The sequence below is a fragment of the Alligator sinensis genome, unplaced genomic scaffold (assembly GCF_000455745.1).
Source record: "Alligator sinensis unplaced genomic scaffold, ASM45574v1 scaffold400_1, whole genome shotgun sequence".
NCBI classification, from domain to species: Eukaryota; Metazoa; Chordata; order Crocodylia; family Alligatoridae; genus Alligator; species Alligator sinensis.
The window spans coordinates 4,082,016-4,097,715 of record NW_005841897.1 but is presented as its reverse complement, the minus strand read 5'-3'; the positions used below and the strand labels follow the sequence as shown (position 1 = coordinate 4,097,715).

General features: G+C 48.0%; 1 protein-coding gene across 5 annotated transcripts in view; it reads left to right on the top strand.

The window, feature by feature from the left end:
• Positions 1-15,700, top strand: part of SEPT9 (septin 9) — a 238,179-nt gene that overhangs the window by 192,343 nt on the left and 30,136 nt on the right. Inside the window, exon 1 of one of the 5 annotated variants that reach the window (XM_025197488.1) lies at positions 14,801-14,821. The exons of the other annotated variants lie outside the window; for them this stretch is intronic. Within the exon in view, the coding sequence (XP_025053273.1) occupies positions 14,809-14,821 (13 nt within the window). The 5' untranslated portion in view covers positions 14,801-14,808. Of the gene's footprint in view, positions 1-14,800; positions 14,822-15,700 lie in introns of those variants that run through there. 5 annotated transcript variants of the gene reach the window in all.

Sequence of the window (15,700 nt, the reverse complement as noted above, 5' to 3'; positions counted from 1 at the left end):
AAAAAAAAAAAAAAAAAAAAGCGCTTTGCTGGAAGAAGTAGTGCATTACTCCAATCCATCTCTGCAGCATCTGTAAAGATCAGGTGCCTCAGCAGAGCTTTTGGGTGCTTTTAGCTAAAGCTGATTCAGTCAGCTACTAGATAAAAGCCCCAAAAAAGCCCCGTTAAAGCACTGGATGTTTGCAGCCATCCGGCAAGCTGGAAGTAATGTACTGCCTCTTCTGGAATGTGCTGGGCTTAGTGCGGGAATATGGTGAGTTTAAAGTAAAACGCGGTTTTGTTTTGGTTTTTTACGTCTGCAAGCACCCTTAGTGGGAGGACAGCAGGGCAGCAGCTCCCTTGGCCTATTGATCAAACCTCTCCGAGGGTTTGGTGATGGAGGGAACCTACTGAAGGTGACCTCTATCCCCACAAAAGAATTTTAGGTTAGATATGAGGAAAAACTTTCTCACTAGGAGAGTAGTAAAGCACTGGAACAGGCTACTCCGAGAGGTGGTAGAATCTCCATCCTAGGTGGTTTTTAAGACTCTGATAGGCAGAGCTTTGGCTGGAATGACATAGTTGAGGATGGTCCTGCTTTAAGCAGGGGGTTGGACTAGATGACCTCCTGAGATCCCATCCAACCCTCCTTTTCTATGACTCTCCCTGTTCTCCTTGCTCCTCCCACCTTGTCTCCAAGCAGTGGGGACTTCTCGTCCATCAGAATCATTCTTTAGCTGTGGTCAATTCTGTGGAGGCTGTCCAGATGACTGGTGCATAATACGTGACCCTCTGCAGCCTATGCCAAGGACATGCCAATGAAAGGGGCTCCCTTTCGTACAGACGGTCAGGGTCCAAAGTTAGACCTATCTTCGCCCCTTTGGTATCCCCTGGTCCCATTTCAGCAACTTGCTGAGCATTTCCTGGCATCCATGGGTATCTTTCAGAACAGTCCCTGAGATCCTAAAGAATTTAGACAACAGGCTTGTAGAACAAAGGAGTGGTCCTCACTTTAGAAGGGGGAAGATAAAGACTAAAGGAAGGGGATCCCTTAATTAGCCTGCTGATCGAATCATTACTGTCTGCAGCTACAGCAAGTCTGGAGATCAGTGAAATTACTGTAGAGAGAGCATGCAGGTAGTCATTGTTTTTGGCTTTCAATGAGCACTCCTGGAAAGTGCTGTCAGTGGCCAGTTGCATTCATCCCATACCCCCACCCGCTAGAAGCCAGCATCAGCTTGTGCTGCCCCAGCAATCCAGTACAATGATAATAGTGGCGCCAGGCTGCCAACCTGGCACTCTTGCATTGTATTAATCACACAGGAAACCAGCCCTTCTGTTTGTACTGGCCTGCTGAAGGGAAGCAGGACTGGCAAGGGCTGCCTAATGCAAATATTTGAGGCGGGAGGCAATGTTAGGTAGCACCTGAGGAGCTGGTTTGGAGGTTTGCAAGCCTGCTGTGCTGTTATCAGCCTGTCCTATTCAGGCATTTTCCCTATGCCTGAAGAAGGGCGTTTGTGCTTGGAAGCTTGCAAAGAACAATTTTTCCAACTATTTAGTTGGCCTAATAAAAGATATCACATCTACCCAAAGAACCTTCTCTGCCTAAGCCCTAAGGAAACGAGCAGGCAAGATTTTTTGAGTAGATGTGATATCTTTTATTAGACCAACTGAGTAGTTGGAAAAAAGTTCTAGGCAAGCTTTCAGGCACAATTACCCTTCTTCAGGCACAAGGAGTCTCTGCTGTTCTGAGACTCCAAGGAATGAGAGAAGCTAAAAGTGTGGCAGGATGTCAGCGAGAATCAAATTTCTTCCAGTTTACAAGGACAACAGGTTAAGCAGGGAAGGGCAGGGAACGCCCAAAGGGAGACACTCCAGTGGTAGCAATACAAGGTAAAAAAAGAGGCTGTCTGTGAGAATGGAAATAATTGAAAATTAAGAAGACAAGGGGAGAAAAGTAGGAAAGGGGAGGGGAGGGGAGAAAAGGTGGGGGAAAAGAAGAATGTAGGAGGTCAGGTCTGGCAGGTACCTGGTGAATCAGATGTCCGGCAGGTTATAATGTGTCATAAATCCAATGTCTATATTGAGGCCATGATTTGTTGTATCTAGTAGATTTATGAAGTGAAGTTCTTAGGCTTGTCTATGAAAGGTGTTTTGTAAGTTCCCTTTGAGGATTAGTACTGAGAGATCAGAGAGGGAGTGATTGTCCTGTGAGAAAGGTAGTTGGGTAGTCTTGTCTTTGATGGATTTTCAGTGTGTGTTCATTCTGGTGTGCAGTTGTTGTTTGGTTTCTCCTTCATATTTTCCATCAGGGCATTTGGTGCACTGGATGAGATATACAACATTTCTGCAGGTGCAGCTGTGATATCCAGGGATGGTGATGGCTCTGTTGTAGGGTGTAGTTATTGTGGGGGTGATGGAGATGTGTTGGCAGGTTTTGCATTTCTTGTCCTGGCATGGTCTGGATCCATTTGGTGTAGTTTGGGTCATAGGGAGTTTCCTTCTGGTGATGAGGTTAGTGAGGTTTGGTGCTTGTTTAAAGGCTATGATGGGTGGTTCTGGGAAGATCTCTTTGAGAATTGGTCTTCTTCTAGTATGGATTGCAATTGTCTGAGGATTTTCTGTGTAGGTTCCAGGGAAAGGTGATATGTCATAACTAATGGTGTGTGATTTGTGGGGGATTTTCTTTTTGTGCGGGAAATCTTCACGTGGTAACTGAGTGGATCTTTCAAAAGTGCAGTCTGTCTCTCTGGAGGAGTGTCCTTGTTGACTGCAGGCCCTTTTGAGATTTGTGAGGTGGTGATCACAGATATTCTCCTCGCTGCATATTCAGTAGTAGCGGAGAGCTTGGCTGTACATTACAGCTTTCTTGGTGTGTTTAGGGTACTGCTGGTTCTGTGTGGATATGTACGTTGATCTGTGAGTTTCTTATATATGGTGGCTTGAATTTTACTATCTTGGATATTGATCATGGTGTCCAAAAAGGAATTGCTAGTGTTAAAGTATTCAAGTGATAGTCTGATGGAGGTGTGATGATTGTTGAATTTTTGATGGAAATCAATCAGAGTGCAGGGTTTTGGTCCAAATGATGATGTCATCTACATATCTTATGTATAGTAAAGGTTTGATATTGCAGTTCTTGAGGATTTCTTCTTCTAGGTGGGCCATAAAAAGGTTGGCATATTGTGGGGCCATTTTGGTGCTCATAGATGTGCTCATGGTCTGGAGGAATTGTTGAGTGTTGAAACTGAAATTGTTGTGTGTGAGGATGAAGTACAGGCAGTCCTCTCGCTTACGGCGGGTTATGTTCCTGGAAAAGGCACTGTAAGTCAAAATGATGCAAGTTGAATCTGATTTTCCCATAGAAACAATGTTATAATAGGGGCTTACATTCCTGACCAAGGACCTGATGCCCAACTTTTTATAGAAATGACCATAAACACCATATTTAAATGAACTGTTTAATCAACTATAACTGATATACACTGTACAGTACAAAGTTTTCTAAAGTGTACTGTATATAAATTGATTAAACAGGGCAATGCAGTAACTCATCACATAAAGGAAGGAACACCTTCATCAGGGTCATGGAATTCAGAAGGGCTTCTTTTTCTTTTATAAGCCATTTTTAAGGACTGAATATTTTAAAAAGCTTAACAGGCACTAAGAATCCAAAGAATACAAGAAACTTGCACACCGGAGCACATCAGGAAGCAGACTGACTGGGTGACATATGTACACTTGTATGCTGCCATCATGCCGTAAGTGCGATGATCCAGCGCCATAAGTAATAACATGGGAGTAAATGGCAGAGTGCCGCAAGTGCAAATCACTGTAAGTCAAAACACCGTAAGTTGAGGACTGCCTGTATATGAGTTCAGTGATATCTTGAGGTCTATACTCTGAGTTGTCATCTCATTCTTGTAGATATGTGAGCCAGGTGTGAGATGTTGGTGTATAAGCTAGTGACATCCATGATGGCTAGGAGGGTATTGCTGGGAAGGTGGTCTATGTTTTTGAGTTTTTGCAGGAAGTCTGTTGTGTCTTGGATGAAACGCAGTCTTTGGGTGGCGAGTTGTTTTAAGATGGATTTGATGAAACCTGATCTCTATTCCATTAGGGTTCCATGGTTTGAAATGATAGGTCTGCCGGGGTTTCCTTGCTTGTGGATTTTAGGGAGCAGGTAAAAAGTCCCTGGATTGGGTAGTAGAGGGATCAGGGTCTGAAGTTTTTCTTATAGCTCCAATGGAAATGATGTGTTGGTGGTTTTGAGGTTTGAGGAGAAAAGGGGAGTAGGATCTTGTTTTTTATGGTAGGCAGTGCAGAGAGTTGGTTGTTGGCTTCTTTTATGTAGTTTTCAGGGTTAAGGATAATGATAGCTTCTCCTTTATCTGCTGGTTTTATTACTATTTGGTGGTTGGACCTTAGAGATTCTATGGCCCTTCTCTCAGAGAGGGAGAGGTTATGGTGGTGTTTGTTGCTGATAATTTCATTGTTCGTTCTTTCTCTGAAGCAGTCAATGTAGTGATCGAGGTTTGAATTTCATCTACAGTTGTGTGTCCAGTCTGAGGTTTTTGAAAAATGTTTTGGTGTCATTTTTTTCGTCAGTGTTGTCACCAGATGAATTTGTGTTGAAAGTCGATTCCTGTTGCTTGTGGAAATATTCTTTCAGGCGGAGGCGTCAAAAAGATTCTTTTAGCTCTCCACATTGTAGTACCTTATTGTATCTCTAAGATACTACAATATTGTACAATACAATGTTGTATCTCTAAAATCTACATTGTAGTATCTTATTGTAGTATCAAAGCTGTTACAGTGTCTTGCCGCTGACAGGGAGGGGTAGAGATGGGCTTCTCTCAACTCCCTTGTTTAGGTTGTAGGGTGCCTTCCCCAAGCTGATGCTGTGATGCTGTGTCAGGAGGGATGTGGCTATGTCTGGGGGCATTTTTGAACATGGAGCCAGGCTTGTTGGAACTTCTCATATGTCCTGTTTATTAGGCCTGTGCCTAATAAAAGGGAAGTATTCAATTTGGATTCGGCTGATTTGGAGGACAGGGATTTGATTTGGAGATTTGGATCTCTGTCCTGAATCAATTTGGCTGAATCAGCTTCAGAAGATTCAGCGCTGATTTGGAGAGATTCAGTGATTCGGATCAGCCGGGGAGAGGCAGGCACAGCCAGGCAGCTGCAGGTTCTCCCGTGGCTCTCCCCTCCCCCCCCCAGAAAGCGGGAGCCATGGGAGAAGCTCCCATGGCTGCCCTGCTCAGCCCCATCCCCTGCCCAGCTACAACCTAGTCCCAGCACTTAAGAAAATAAAATTAAAAAAAAGCCCCGCACTCACTGGCTGCCGCTTGCCCAGCTGGTGCGGGGCAGGGGGGGGGTTGAGATGCAGGCGCGGCTTGCTCTGGGTGGCAGCAAGGCATAGCCCTTGCTCCTAGTACTGCTTCACCTGCATCAGCGCTGGGAGCGGGGGCTGTGCCCTGCCACCACTTGCCAGCTGGTGCAGGATGCAGGTGCGGCAGCGCTGAGAGCGCGGGCTCTGCTGTGCTGCCACTTACCCCCTTCCACCCGGAGTGCCTGCATCCTGCTTTCCCCCTCCCCTGCCCCGGCTGGGCAAGCAGCAGCCTGGTAGAGCCCCCGCTCCCAGTGCTACTGTGCTCCCATCCCCTAGAGTCCCTGCATGCTGGGCAGCTTGTCCCAGCCCCAATCCCTCCCTCCCTCAATCCCAACAGATTTACTAAGTGGAGGCAGCTGTCAGCTGCCTGTTTAGTCTATGGCCGAATCTCTGAATCAGCTGAATCTTTTTCAAAGCTTTCCTGAATCGATTCAGATGCTTTGAATCAATTCAGAGCTTTTACTTGGTCTCCCGATTCTGTTCGAATTTGGAGATTTGGTCCCCGAATTGGGCCGAATCTCCTCCGAATCGAATCAGCTACTGAAGCTTTGCACAGCCCTACTGTCTATGTCAGTATTTTTATTCTAAACACCAGTGTACTAGCAGGGTGCCAAGGCACCAGTTCTCAGAGCGTCAGAGCGGCATCTCTCTGCCAAGGCACCAGTTCAAAAAACGGTCTTGCCCTGGGCAGCTTGCCTGAGTAAGTCATCCTGGTAACTTGCACTGGTGCTGGCTGTGTTTACCGGATGCATGTCTGTGCTGCTCCATCCATGTCCAGACAAGGCCTGAATCTGTGCCTGTTGCATCAGTGAAACCCTAAAGCAGGCATGTACACTTTCCCCTTCATTGAGGGTCACCTGCCAGCTGCACTGCCCGGAGGAAGGCTGCTGCCTGTAGGATCAGCTCTGGTCAGACATGAGCTCTCAACACCTTTGCAAGGGGAGACTGGACCACACATGCAGATGTATATACAGATTAACAAATCATCAGTGAGGGGATGGGACTGTGTGGCTTTTCACAGTTTTTTCATTGAATAAAGTGTTCTACTAAAAATGATGTCAGGCCAAGGGCTGTATGTTGTGCACCCCTACCCCAAAGCTGCTTCTGGGCTCCCAGCGCCTCAAAGGTTGACAGTGTCTCTGAACAAGGAAAAGGCACCTATGAGGGCCCAGTACAAATATCTCCTTAGAAGCAGACACCGGCCCAGCAGGCTGCAGAACTGGCTTGCAGGGCATCCCTTAGAGATGTAGATACTAGATGTCTGGGCCTTGTCTCATCAGGGGCAAATTGTTGCAGATAGGACCAAGAGAAACTGCCCAGGAATGGATTAACCTGCCTGGCACTAATGGCACTCTCCATTCCCTCTGGCTGTGGGGAATGGAAGGTGTAGTGGTGTAGCTCTGCAGATTATTTCTAACATTGCTGGCAACCTCCTCCTGCTGCAGGGCACTTGCTAGCGGTGCAGGAGATTTTGCACTTTCATGGGTGCCCTGGAAAGGGAGGGCCAGGTTTGCCTGTTGTCCATATAGCAGCAGGGAAGGGTAGGAAAGGAAAAGGAGTTTGCTGGGCAGTGAGGCCCCTTTAAGAAGATGTGCTTGCAATCTGACTGAAGCTAATCAAGAGGGAGCTCACCAGGAAAATGAGGCAACTGGAAGGAGTTAGTTGATTAGGGGGAGGAGGAAATGAGGGCAATTGGAATGAGGAGACCATTGCAAGCTGGAAGAGAGGCAGCAGCAATACAAGCAGCCAGGGTAAGTAGCTGGATTTTTCCCTTTTCTGAGGATGCTGGGCAGGGCTGAATGCGGGATGGAAAAGGAGGCTGCCTGGGGGGATGTGGGGGGCAGGGGTTAAGTTTGCTGCATATAAAGAAGTGGGGGAAGGGATGAAGATCATTGTGGGTGATCCCTTTTATTGGACCAAATGCATGGTTGGAGTAAAGGTAGGCAGGCTTGAATGCAAGGCATTTCTCAGCATGTCTGAGGGAAGCAGCAGGCACAGCAATAATTAGAGGCATGTTTTGCTGTGTTTAAAGGTTATGGCTGCTGGAGCCGCTTATCTTGAGAGTGGATCCATGGGGAGGAATCCTCTGGCTGCTTTCCTGCAGCAGACCCAGGTGGCCTCTGTTGGGAGCTAACCTTGAAAGGGCCTTGTACTATAAGGATGGCAAATGCTAAAGCAAAGCAGAGCTGCTCCATCAGCTCCCCAGCAGGCCTTGGGACAGGAGTCTATCTGAGTACACACAAGGTTCAGCTGGTAAACACTTAACAGGGAGGCCTTGCCTTCTCCCTTGTCCTCCCCTTGTGTTTGCAATAAATTACATTAGCTTAACAAGAGGAACTGTTGTTTCTCCTGCCTTGGCTGGCTCTGCTTCCATGCTCAGTGTTGTTTGGGGATGAGATGAATAGCAAGTTGTGTTCCCAGCAGGAAAATGAGAGAGCCAGCATCATGCTGGCTTGGCTGTGAGCTGATCAGCCCCTGGAGGGGGGTGGGGGCAGCCTCTGTCACAGCTGGGGTGGGAGCATCCCTGCTCTCTCTGCCCTCTGTGTGCTGGTGAATACAGCTCTGTTACTGGAAGGTGCTCCAAACCAGAGCATGGGCTGTTTCACCTCCTTGTCCTGCCGGGGTCCAGTACCCAGAGCAGCATGCCTGAGACAACCAGCCCGACCAGTCCCTCCCCTTGTCCCACTCCACTATCTTGCTGCCTTGACTTCTCATCCAGAAAAAGCCTCCAGGGACACAACTCTGCTCTTTAGTTATCCACCTCTTAAATTTTCCCTCTCACCAACTCCTTTGTTACCCTGATCTGCCTCACCCTGTCTGCATGATGTCCTTTACTTCCAAGTAGCCCTCTAGACGTTCATGGGACTGCTCAGTGGAGCAGGAAAGTTACTGCCGTGTGTACTGTAGGATTAGGGCAGGTTTTGGGGCAAGCCGATCCTCTGCCTTTAATTATTTCAGGGCTTCAAAGCTCTCGGCAGAGTCTGTGCCTTGGGAAGCCTCTGCTCTGAAGATTACTGACAGTGCCTGAAGCTGGGCAAAAAGACAGGGCGTCATGTCCAATTATGCTCATATTTAACAATCTTCTTGCTGCGTTTCCAGCCCGTGTAACTGAGGACCTTTGCTTTTCCTTTCATGTTTAAAGTGCTGAAATTCTGCACTTAAAACAGTAAGACAGACACTGCCTGAGCCTTTTGGTGCCTCCCCCCTGCCCCCAGGTTAGGAAAAGCTTTAGGACAACGGAGGGAGACAGCTTCTTTCTGTGTCCTGCTGCTGGAGAGGTCAGTGATCTGATCTCAAATGCAACAGTCCCCCGCCCCCCTCGCTGCGTGCCAGCCCATCAGAGAGGCTTTTAGGGTTTGACCACTCTGTCCCTGCCAGTAGCCCCGAATGGCACTGGCACCGAAAGAGAAGTTAACATGGTTTCTGTAGTGCACGTAGCTCGAGTTTCCTGTTCCTTGTGCCTGCAGCAAGGCAGGCCTCTGGGGAAACAAGCTAGCATGACCCAAAGGAGGTGAGCCATGAGTCAAACTCCTATAATTTTTCCTCTTTGTACCACCTTTGCAGACAGAAAAAGGTGTGGTTCTGTAGTGTCTCTAGAAATGTTGGTTTCCTACATCTTTGTCACTTGAACTGCATTCTTCTGTGGTTAGAGAAATAAGGTCTCTCAGCTCCTCAACCATGCTACAAGGGCTGGCGTGTGGTTAGAATAATGTCAAACTAAGCAAAGAGAGAGACTGTCGTAGTACCTGACATTTGCTGCTGTTCTTTTAGGTGAAGTCGGAGCCTCCTGACTTGGTTTGGTTTTCAAAGGGCCGATATGGCAGTGTTTTCTAGACTACACAGAGCAGTGCACCAGCTGAAGGAGCTTGCAGATATCACTTTGAAATCAGTTTCCATCTCTTCTGAAGAAAACCTTCAGAAAGTGAAGCCAGCATGACAGATATGCATCTGCCCATGTTTGCAAGGAGTCTGACGAATGAAAAGTCATGTTCATGCTGCAGAATCTGTAGCCAATGGGTGCTAGCTTGGGTATCACTGATGATACTTTAACGGGGAGCAAAAATCTTGCAAAAGTTGCTGGGTGAGGTTTATAGGTCACAGTATAATCAGAGTGGTCCCTTGTGGCTGTCCAGGAGGAAATTATGAACACTGAATCTTTTGCTGCATGGGGGGAAGGGAGGGGTGGTCAGAGCCTAATCTACCACAGTGCTTCCCAAAGCCTGCCTGTGATGGGAAAAGGGTGGTTGTGAACCATCACCAATACATGGACGGACTGCAAAGGGTGTGGGACTGGTGTCATTTCCCTGAAGAGGCCGGAGGCTTTGTTTCTGCTGCAGTGTACTCCCATGTATATGCACCCCGGATGCCTGCAGAACTGGGTTACTTGTGTTGCCCAATGCTGGTCCTAGTTTGCTGACACTTCCTTGCATTGTAACCAACATCAGGTATCTGCATATGCGTTAAGTGCATAAGTCTAGTTTCTTTCAGCCCCACCCTCTACTGTGTAAGTTAACTGTACAATACTGTATCAGTCTGGAAAGGGGGAGGAGCAAGCAGCTTTCAAAGAGCCACTTCAAAAGCCTTGAAGAAGAGGGCAGCCAGTCGGTTTCAGGGTGGTGATTTTTAAAAATATATATATATTGTGTTCCAGGTCAAATCAGCTATATCAGTTCCAAATTATATTGACTGAATAGGCAGAACTCAATCGGTCTAAACACCATGTATGGCACTACAGCCGGCGAGTATCCTCTGTCCCAGGGTCTCGCCCTGGAACTTCATATACTGCCAAATCCATTGGCAGGCATCCTACATGCAGGCCCAAGCCCGGAGGTCTTGAGATTCAGATGCCCCCACTTGATTTTAGCCCGCAAAAGGCCAAGATGCAGTGTTCCTCAAGTGCCCAGCACTGGCAGTACTCTGTGCTTAATGAGCATCCTTTACATTAAGTTCTGGTAACTGCATGGTCTTTTTCAGCCCCCAGGCTATACATTTAAGGAAAGCCTCCTGTTGTCATGTTGAAGATAACAGATCTCAGCTCCTGCTGGCTCCCTGGGAGGAGCTGGTCACTACTTCCCTGCCTTGTGTTGTTGCCCAGCCTGTCGTCGGCCCCCGCCCCCGATTCTTTATCCTGTTCTTCAGCCATTCTTCCTCTCTATTTTGCTTTTCTGTCTGGTCCTCTTGATTCCCCTCTTTTTCTCCCTTATTCTATCCATTAAAAGGACAAGTGAATCCTTGCCCTGTGCACCTAGTGCTACCCAACACTTTCCATAGTGCAACTGCTGGAGAGATTGCATTTGATGCTCAGGGCAGGCTGAAACCAGGAGACCAGGGAAGTGTGCACCTCAGTGCAGAGTTCTCTAAGAAAGCTTTCTCCAGCTGGCAAGAAGCTGGAAATGGGAGTTGGAGATCGTGGTGGGGAAAGGCCCATGTGTTAATACCTGACTGAATAGCAGTGAAGCCTCTGGAAGCAGCAGCAGCTGGGGCCCTGGGTGGGAATTAGGAAGTAGTGTGCAAAACTTCTGTCTCTTGCAAATGAGAGTGAGAGTGGGAGATGAGCTTCAAATGGCTGCTTTCAAGCAAGGGAAGGGTGAATGTAGGGGTGCAGTGCAAGGGGGGCTGTAGGCCATATATTGTGACCTCCTCCTCATCTCAGTTACTGATTTTTTTTTAAGGACTTGCTGAACGCAGAGCTGATCCCAATTAACAACACATGTGGAGACACTTATTCCAGAACAAGAGTCCTTGTTCCTGCTTAACCTAACCACCATTCACTGTAGGTTAATGCAGCATGGTATCCAGGGAACACTTACTGGATTTTAAATTCACATCCTGACCCTAGTCTTCATTAGCTGTGATGTATAGAGGAGGCCTCTAGCAGTGGTTCCAAATTGTGGTCCATGAAGTGCATGTGGCCCTGTACAGGCTGAGGAGCAAGCAGCTTTCAAAGAGCAACTTCAAAAGCCTTGAAGAAGAGGGCAGCCAGTCGGTTTCAGGGTGGTGATTTTTAAAAATATATATATATTGTGTTCCAGGTCAAATCAGCTATATCAGTTCCAAATTATATTGACTGAATAGGCAGAACTCAATCGGTCTAAACACCATGTATGGCACTACAGCCGGCGAGTATCCTCTGTCCCAGGGTCTCGCCCTGGAACTTCATATACTGCCAAATCCATTGGCAGGCATCCTACATGCAGGCCCAAGCCCGGAGGTCTTGAGATTCAGATGCCCCCACTTGATTTTAGCCCGCAAAAGGCCAAGATGCAGTGTTCCTCAAGTGCCCAGCACTGGCAGTACTCTGTGCTTAATGAGCATCCTTTACATTAAGTTCTGGTAACTGCATGGTCTTTTTCAGCCCCCAGGCTATACATTTAAGGAAAGCCTCCTGTTGTCATGTTGAAGATAACAGATCTCAGCTCCTGCTGGCTCCCTGGGAGGAGCTGGTCACTACTTCCCTGCCTTGTGTTGTTGCCCAGCCTGTCGTCGGCCCCCGCCCCCGATTCTTTATCCTGTTCTTCAGCCATTCTTCCTCTCTATTTTGCTTTTCTGTCTGGTCCTCTTGATTCCCCTCTTTTTCTCCCTTATTCTATCCATTAAAAGGACAAGTGAATCCTTGCCCTGTGCACCTAGTGCTACCCAACACTTTCCATAGTGCAACTGCTGGAGAGATTGCATTTGATGCTCAGGGCAGGCTGAAACCAGGAGACCAGGGAAGTGTGCACCTCAGTGCAGAGTTCTCTAAGAAAGCTTTCTCCAGCTGGCAAGAAGCTGGAAATGGGAGTTGGAGATCGTGGTGGGGAAAGGCCCATGTGTTAATACCTGACTGAATAGCAGTGAAGCCTCTGGAAGCAGCAGCAGCTGGGGCCCTGGGTGGGAATTAGGAAGTAGTGTGCAAAACTTCTGTCTCTTGCAAATGAGAGTGAGAGTGGGAGATGAGCTTCAAATGGCTGCTTTCAAGCAAGGGAAGGGTGAATGTAGGGGTGCAGTGCAAGGGGGGCTGTAGGCCATATATTGTGACCTCCTCCTCATCTCAGTTACTGATTTTTTTTTAAGGACTTGCTGAACGCAGAGCTGATCCCAATTAACAACACATGTGGAGACACTTATTCCAGAACAAGAGTCCTTGTTCCTGCTTAACCTAACCACCATTCACTGTAGGTTAATGCAGCATGGTATCCAGGGAACACTTACTGGATTTTAAATTCACATCCTGACCCTAGTCTTCATTAGCTGTGATGTATAGAGGAGGCCTCTAGCAGTGGTTCCAAATTGTGGTCCATGAAGTGCATGTGGCCCTGTACAGGCAACCCCCGCTTAGTGCCCTTAATTGGTTCCTGAAAAACTGAGCGTTAAGTGAAACGAGCGTTAAGCGAAATCGAAAGTTTTTGATGACCCAAGATGGCGACTGCAAGTGTTTTTAATGACCCTGGATGGTGACCGTGAGCATTATAATGAAACTCAATGAGCGCTAAGTGGAATCGGGTATCAATTTAAAATGAGCGTTATAGCAAACCAGTGCTAAGTGAAACAGCGTTAAGTGGGGCTTGCCTGTTACTGGTCCAGAGCTTGCAGTGGCCTGCAACAAGCTTTAATGGTTGACCAGAGTTGGTTGGTCCAGAAACCCTTGGGAAGAGCCGTTCTGAAGGAGGGCAGGTCTCCCACTGTGCCTGGGGGGGTCCTGCCATCTGAAACGAATGTCCTGACTGCAGCTGCCTGTGCACAGGGGCGTGCTGTGTGCCACCACCTCCGTCCCTCGTCTGCCACAGCGGGTGAGCTCTCCTTGCCCGCTCCCTCTGCGCAGCACCTCCATGTGGTAGGCCTTTTACACACAGCTGTTGAGTTGGCTTGAATTTGACTCCCGCGTTAGTTCTGATCAAGAGTCCCAGAGCCTCCGGCAAGTGGGACTTCTGCACAGCTGTACTGGATGGTCTTTGCTGCCTGGAGTCTCGCCCTGGGCTTGTTCACAAGCACATGATCACGTTCTGAGGAGGGAGTGGATCACGGGCAGGGTGCAGTGTTTGGAGGGTCACTTTTGAACCATCGGTGGCAATGATGAGTTCACTAACGAGCAGGCTCCTGTGTATCGCTTCCCTCTGCTGGGTGGAGTTGGAACTGCTCAGTTGTGTCTTAGGGCCTATATGGAGAATTTCCTTAAGTCCTGGGTGCAAACCCTCCTCGGACTCTGGGCCGGATTCATGGGGTGGCAGTGGTCACCCTGGAAGCAGTGGGGCAAGTGCCTGTGAGCCAAGCCAAGATGGGCAAAGTGGCCTTGTCCAGCAGGGCTTCAGATTCCACGGCAGCTGTGCATGCTGCTGGCTATCCCCAACTTGTGGTAGCCCAGTGGGCTGCATAGAGGTGGCTGGCTGCCTGGATCTGGCTTGCAGGCTGTATGTTTGACACTCCTGCCATAAGTTCAAAGAAGGACCTCCTGTTCCTGGAGAGCAGGGGTTTGTGAAATCTCTCCCTGCAGTTGCTAAAAGTTCATTGGGTGGGCAGCAGAACAACAGCTGTGCATGTGCTAGGAAGCCATGTTTTTGCTGCAGTGCCTGAAATGTGATATTTTCCCTCTATAAACTCTGAAGTGATGATCCTAAGACCATGAGAAACTGCCACTCAGGTACCCTTACCATGAGCAAGATGACAGGCTTAGAGTGACATTATATGCTGAGCTTAACATTATGTACAGTTAAAATGCAAGCAGATGCACATTCAAGCAGTTGAGCACACTTTAAGTCCCCCTGCAATGGCATTGTGAAGTTGTTCCCTTTCAGGCAAGAGTTGTCCCCTAACACATACTAACTTGAATAGGGTGCTACATTCCAGTGACTTGCAGCAGTTAAAAGTGAATGTGTGACAAGGCCTTTAGATCAGAGGTGCCCAATCTTTTCACTCTGGGGGCTAGATAGGTGTTGCCATGTCAGTCCACAGGCTGCATCTGATCCACAGGCCAGTACAGTGCACATTGTTGGCCTAGTCTAGGGCCAGTCCAACTGCAGGGGGCCTGTGCCAGTATTAGCCACCTGAGGCTTGGCATTTTGGCAGGGGGGGCAGTGGCAGTGTTAAATGCCACCACTCCCTTGTTGCCCAACTTCTGGACCCATCTGGCCAGATGACATGGCTTTGTCCAGTTCTCACCTGCAGGCTGTGGATTGAGCACCCCTGCCTTACACAGCTGCAGAAACAACCCAGGGGGCAGGAAGGATGTGATCAACCCTTGCTTCTGTACTGATATAATCCCTAATTTGTTTTTCCTGTCTTTGCAAACACGCCTCCTGTCATGCCATTCTGCCAGAATGAAAGCAAAGTCCTGATACTCCAGCATCCCTGATGTTGCTGATGCTCCCTGCACTGGGTGCATTACTTGTGCTTCTGGATGTTGGAGCAGGCCTGATTGCAAGTTGTCTGGAAGGCCATGTCACTACCTGCCATGCCAAAATGGGATGCCAAAGTACGTCAGATTTCTTAGTAATGACTTTTTGTCAGTTAGTTCCTCATTATTAAAGGGAAACTGTCAGTTCAGTCACTTCTGCCCTGAAGCTAGTTCACATCTTGCTGCCACAACAGAACAAGGAGGAACGGTCTCAAGTGGCAGCAAGGGAAGTTTAGGTTAGATATTAGGAAGAATTTTAGGAGGGTAGTGAAACGCTGGAACAGGTTACCCAGAGGTGGTGGAAGCTCCATCCTTAGAGGTTTTCAAAACCCAGCTAGACAAAGCTTTGGCTGGGATGATCTAGTTGGGGTTGGTCCTGCTTTGAACAGGGGGTTGGACTAAGTGACCTCCTGAGGTCCCTTTCAGCCCTAACTTTCCATGATTCTAAAGAACAACTATGTGTGCTTGTAGTAATGGTGAATTAAAGGGAAATTTCCTCAACTCCGTTGCAAAAAAGGTATTCCTTTTGGTCTTTTATACAGCTTCTCTCCTCACTTTCAGTCATTCTGTTCTGATTGTGGAGTTCTCTGAGGCAGCAGCAGGGAGTGGGAGAAGTCCTGGAAAAATCAAGCTTTTAAAAATCATATTTTCCTGTAGCTGGACTTGAGCCACTGCCTACACTGCATTACCATTCGCTCCCTGGCAGCAGGCCCTTGGAATCTGCAGTGACAAGACAGCGCATGTGTTAACACTTAATGTCGTATAACTTTTATCATATCCTGAGCAGCTGCTGAAACATCAGCTCCTCTCTGGAGTCAAGTGGATGGGCCTTTTTGGGTTGTATTGGAACACGAGCACGGCATATCCAATCCATTCCCCTCTATCATGCAAGGGCCTGGCCATTGACTTGTGAGAGCAGGGCTTGGCAGTAGATGGTGCATTTCTCTCTTGGTGCCA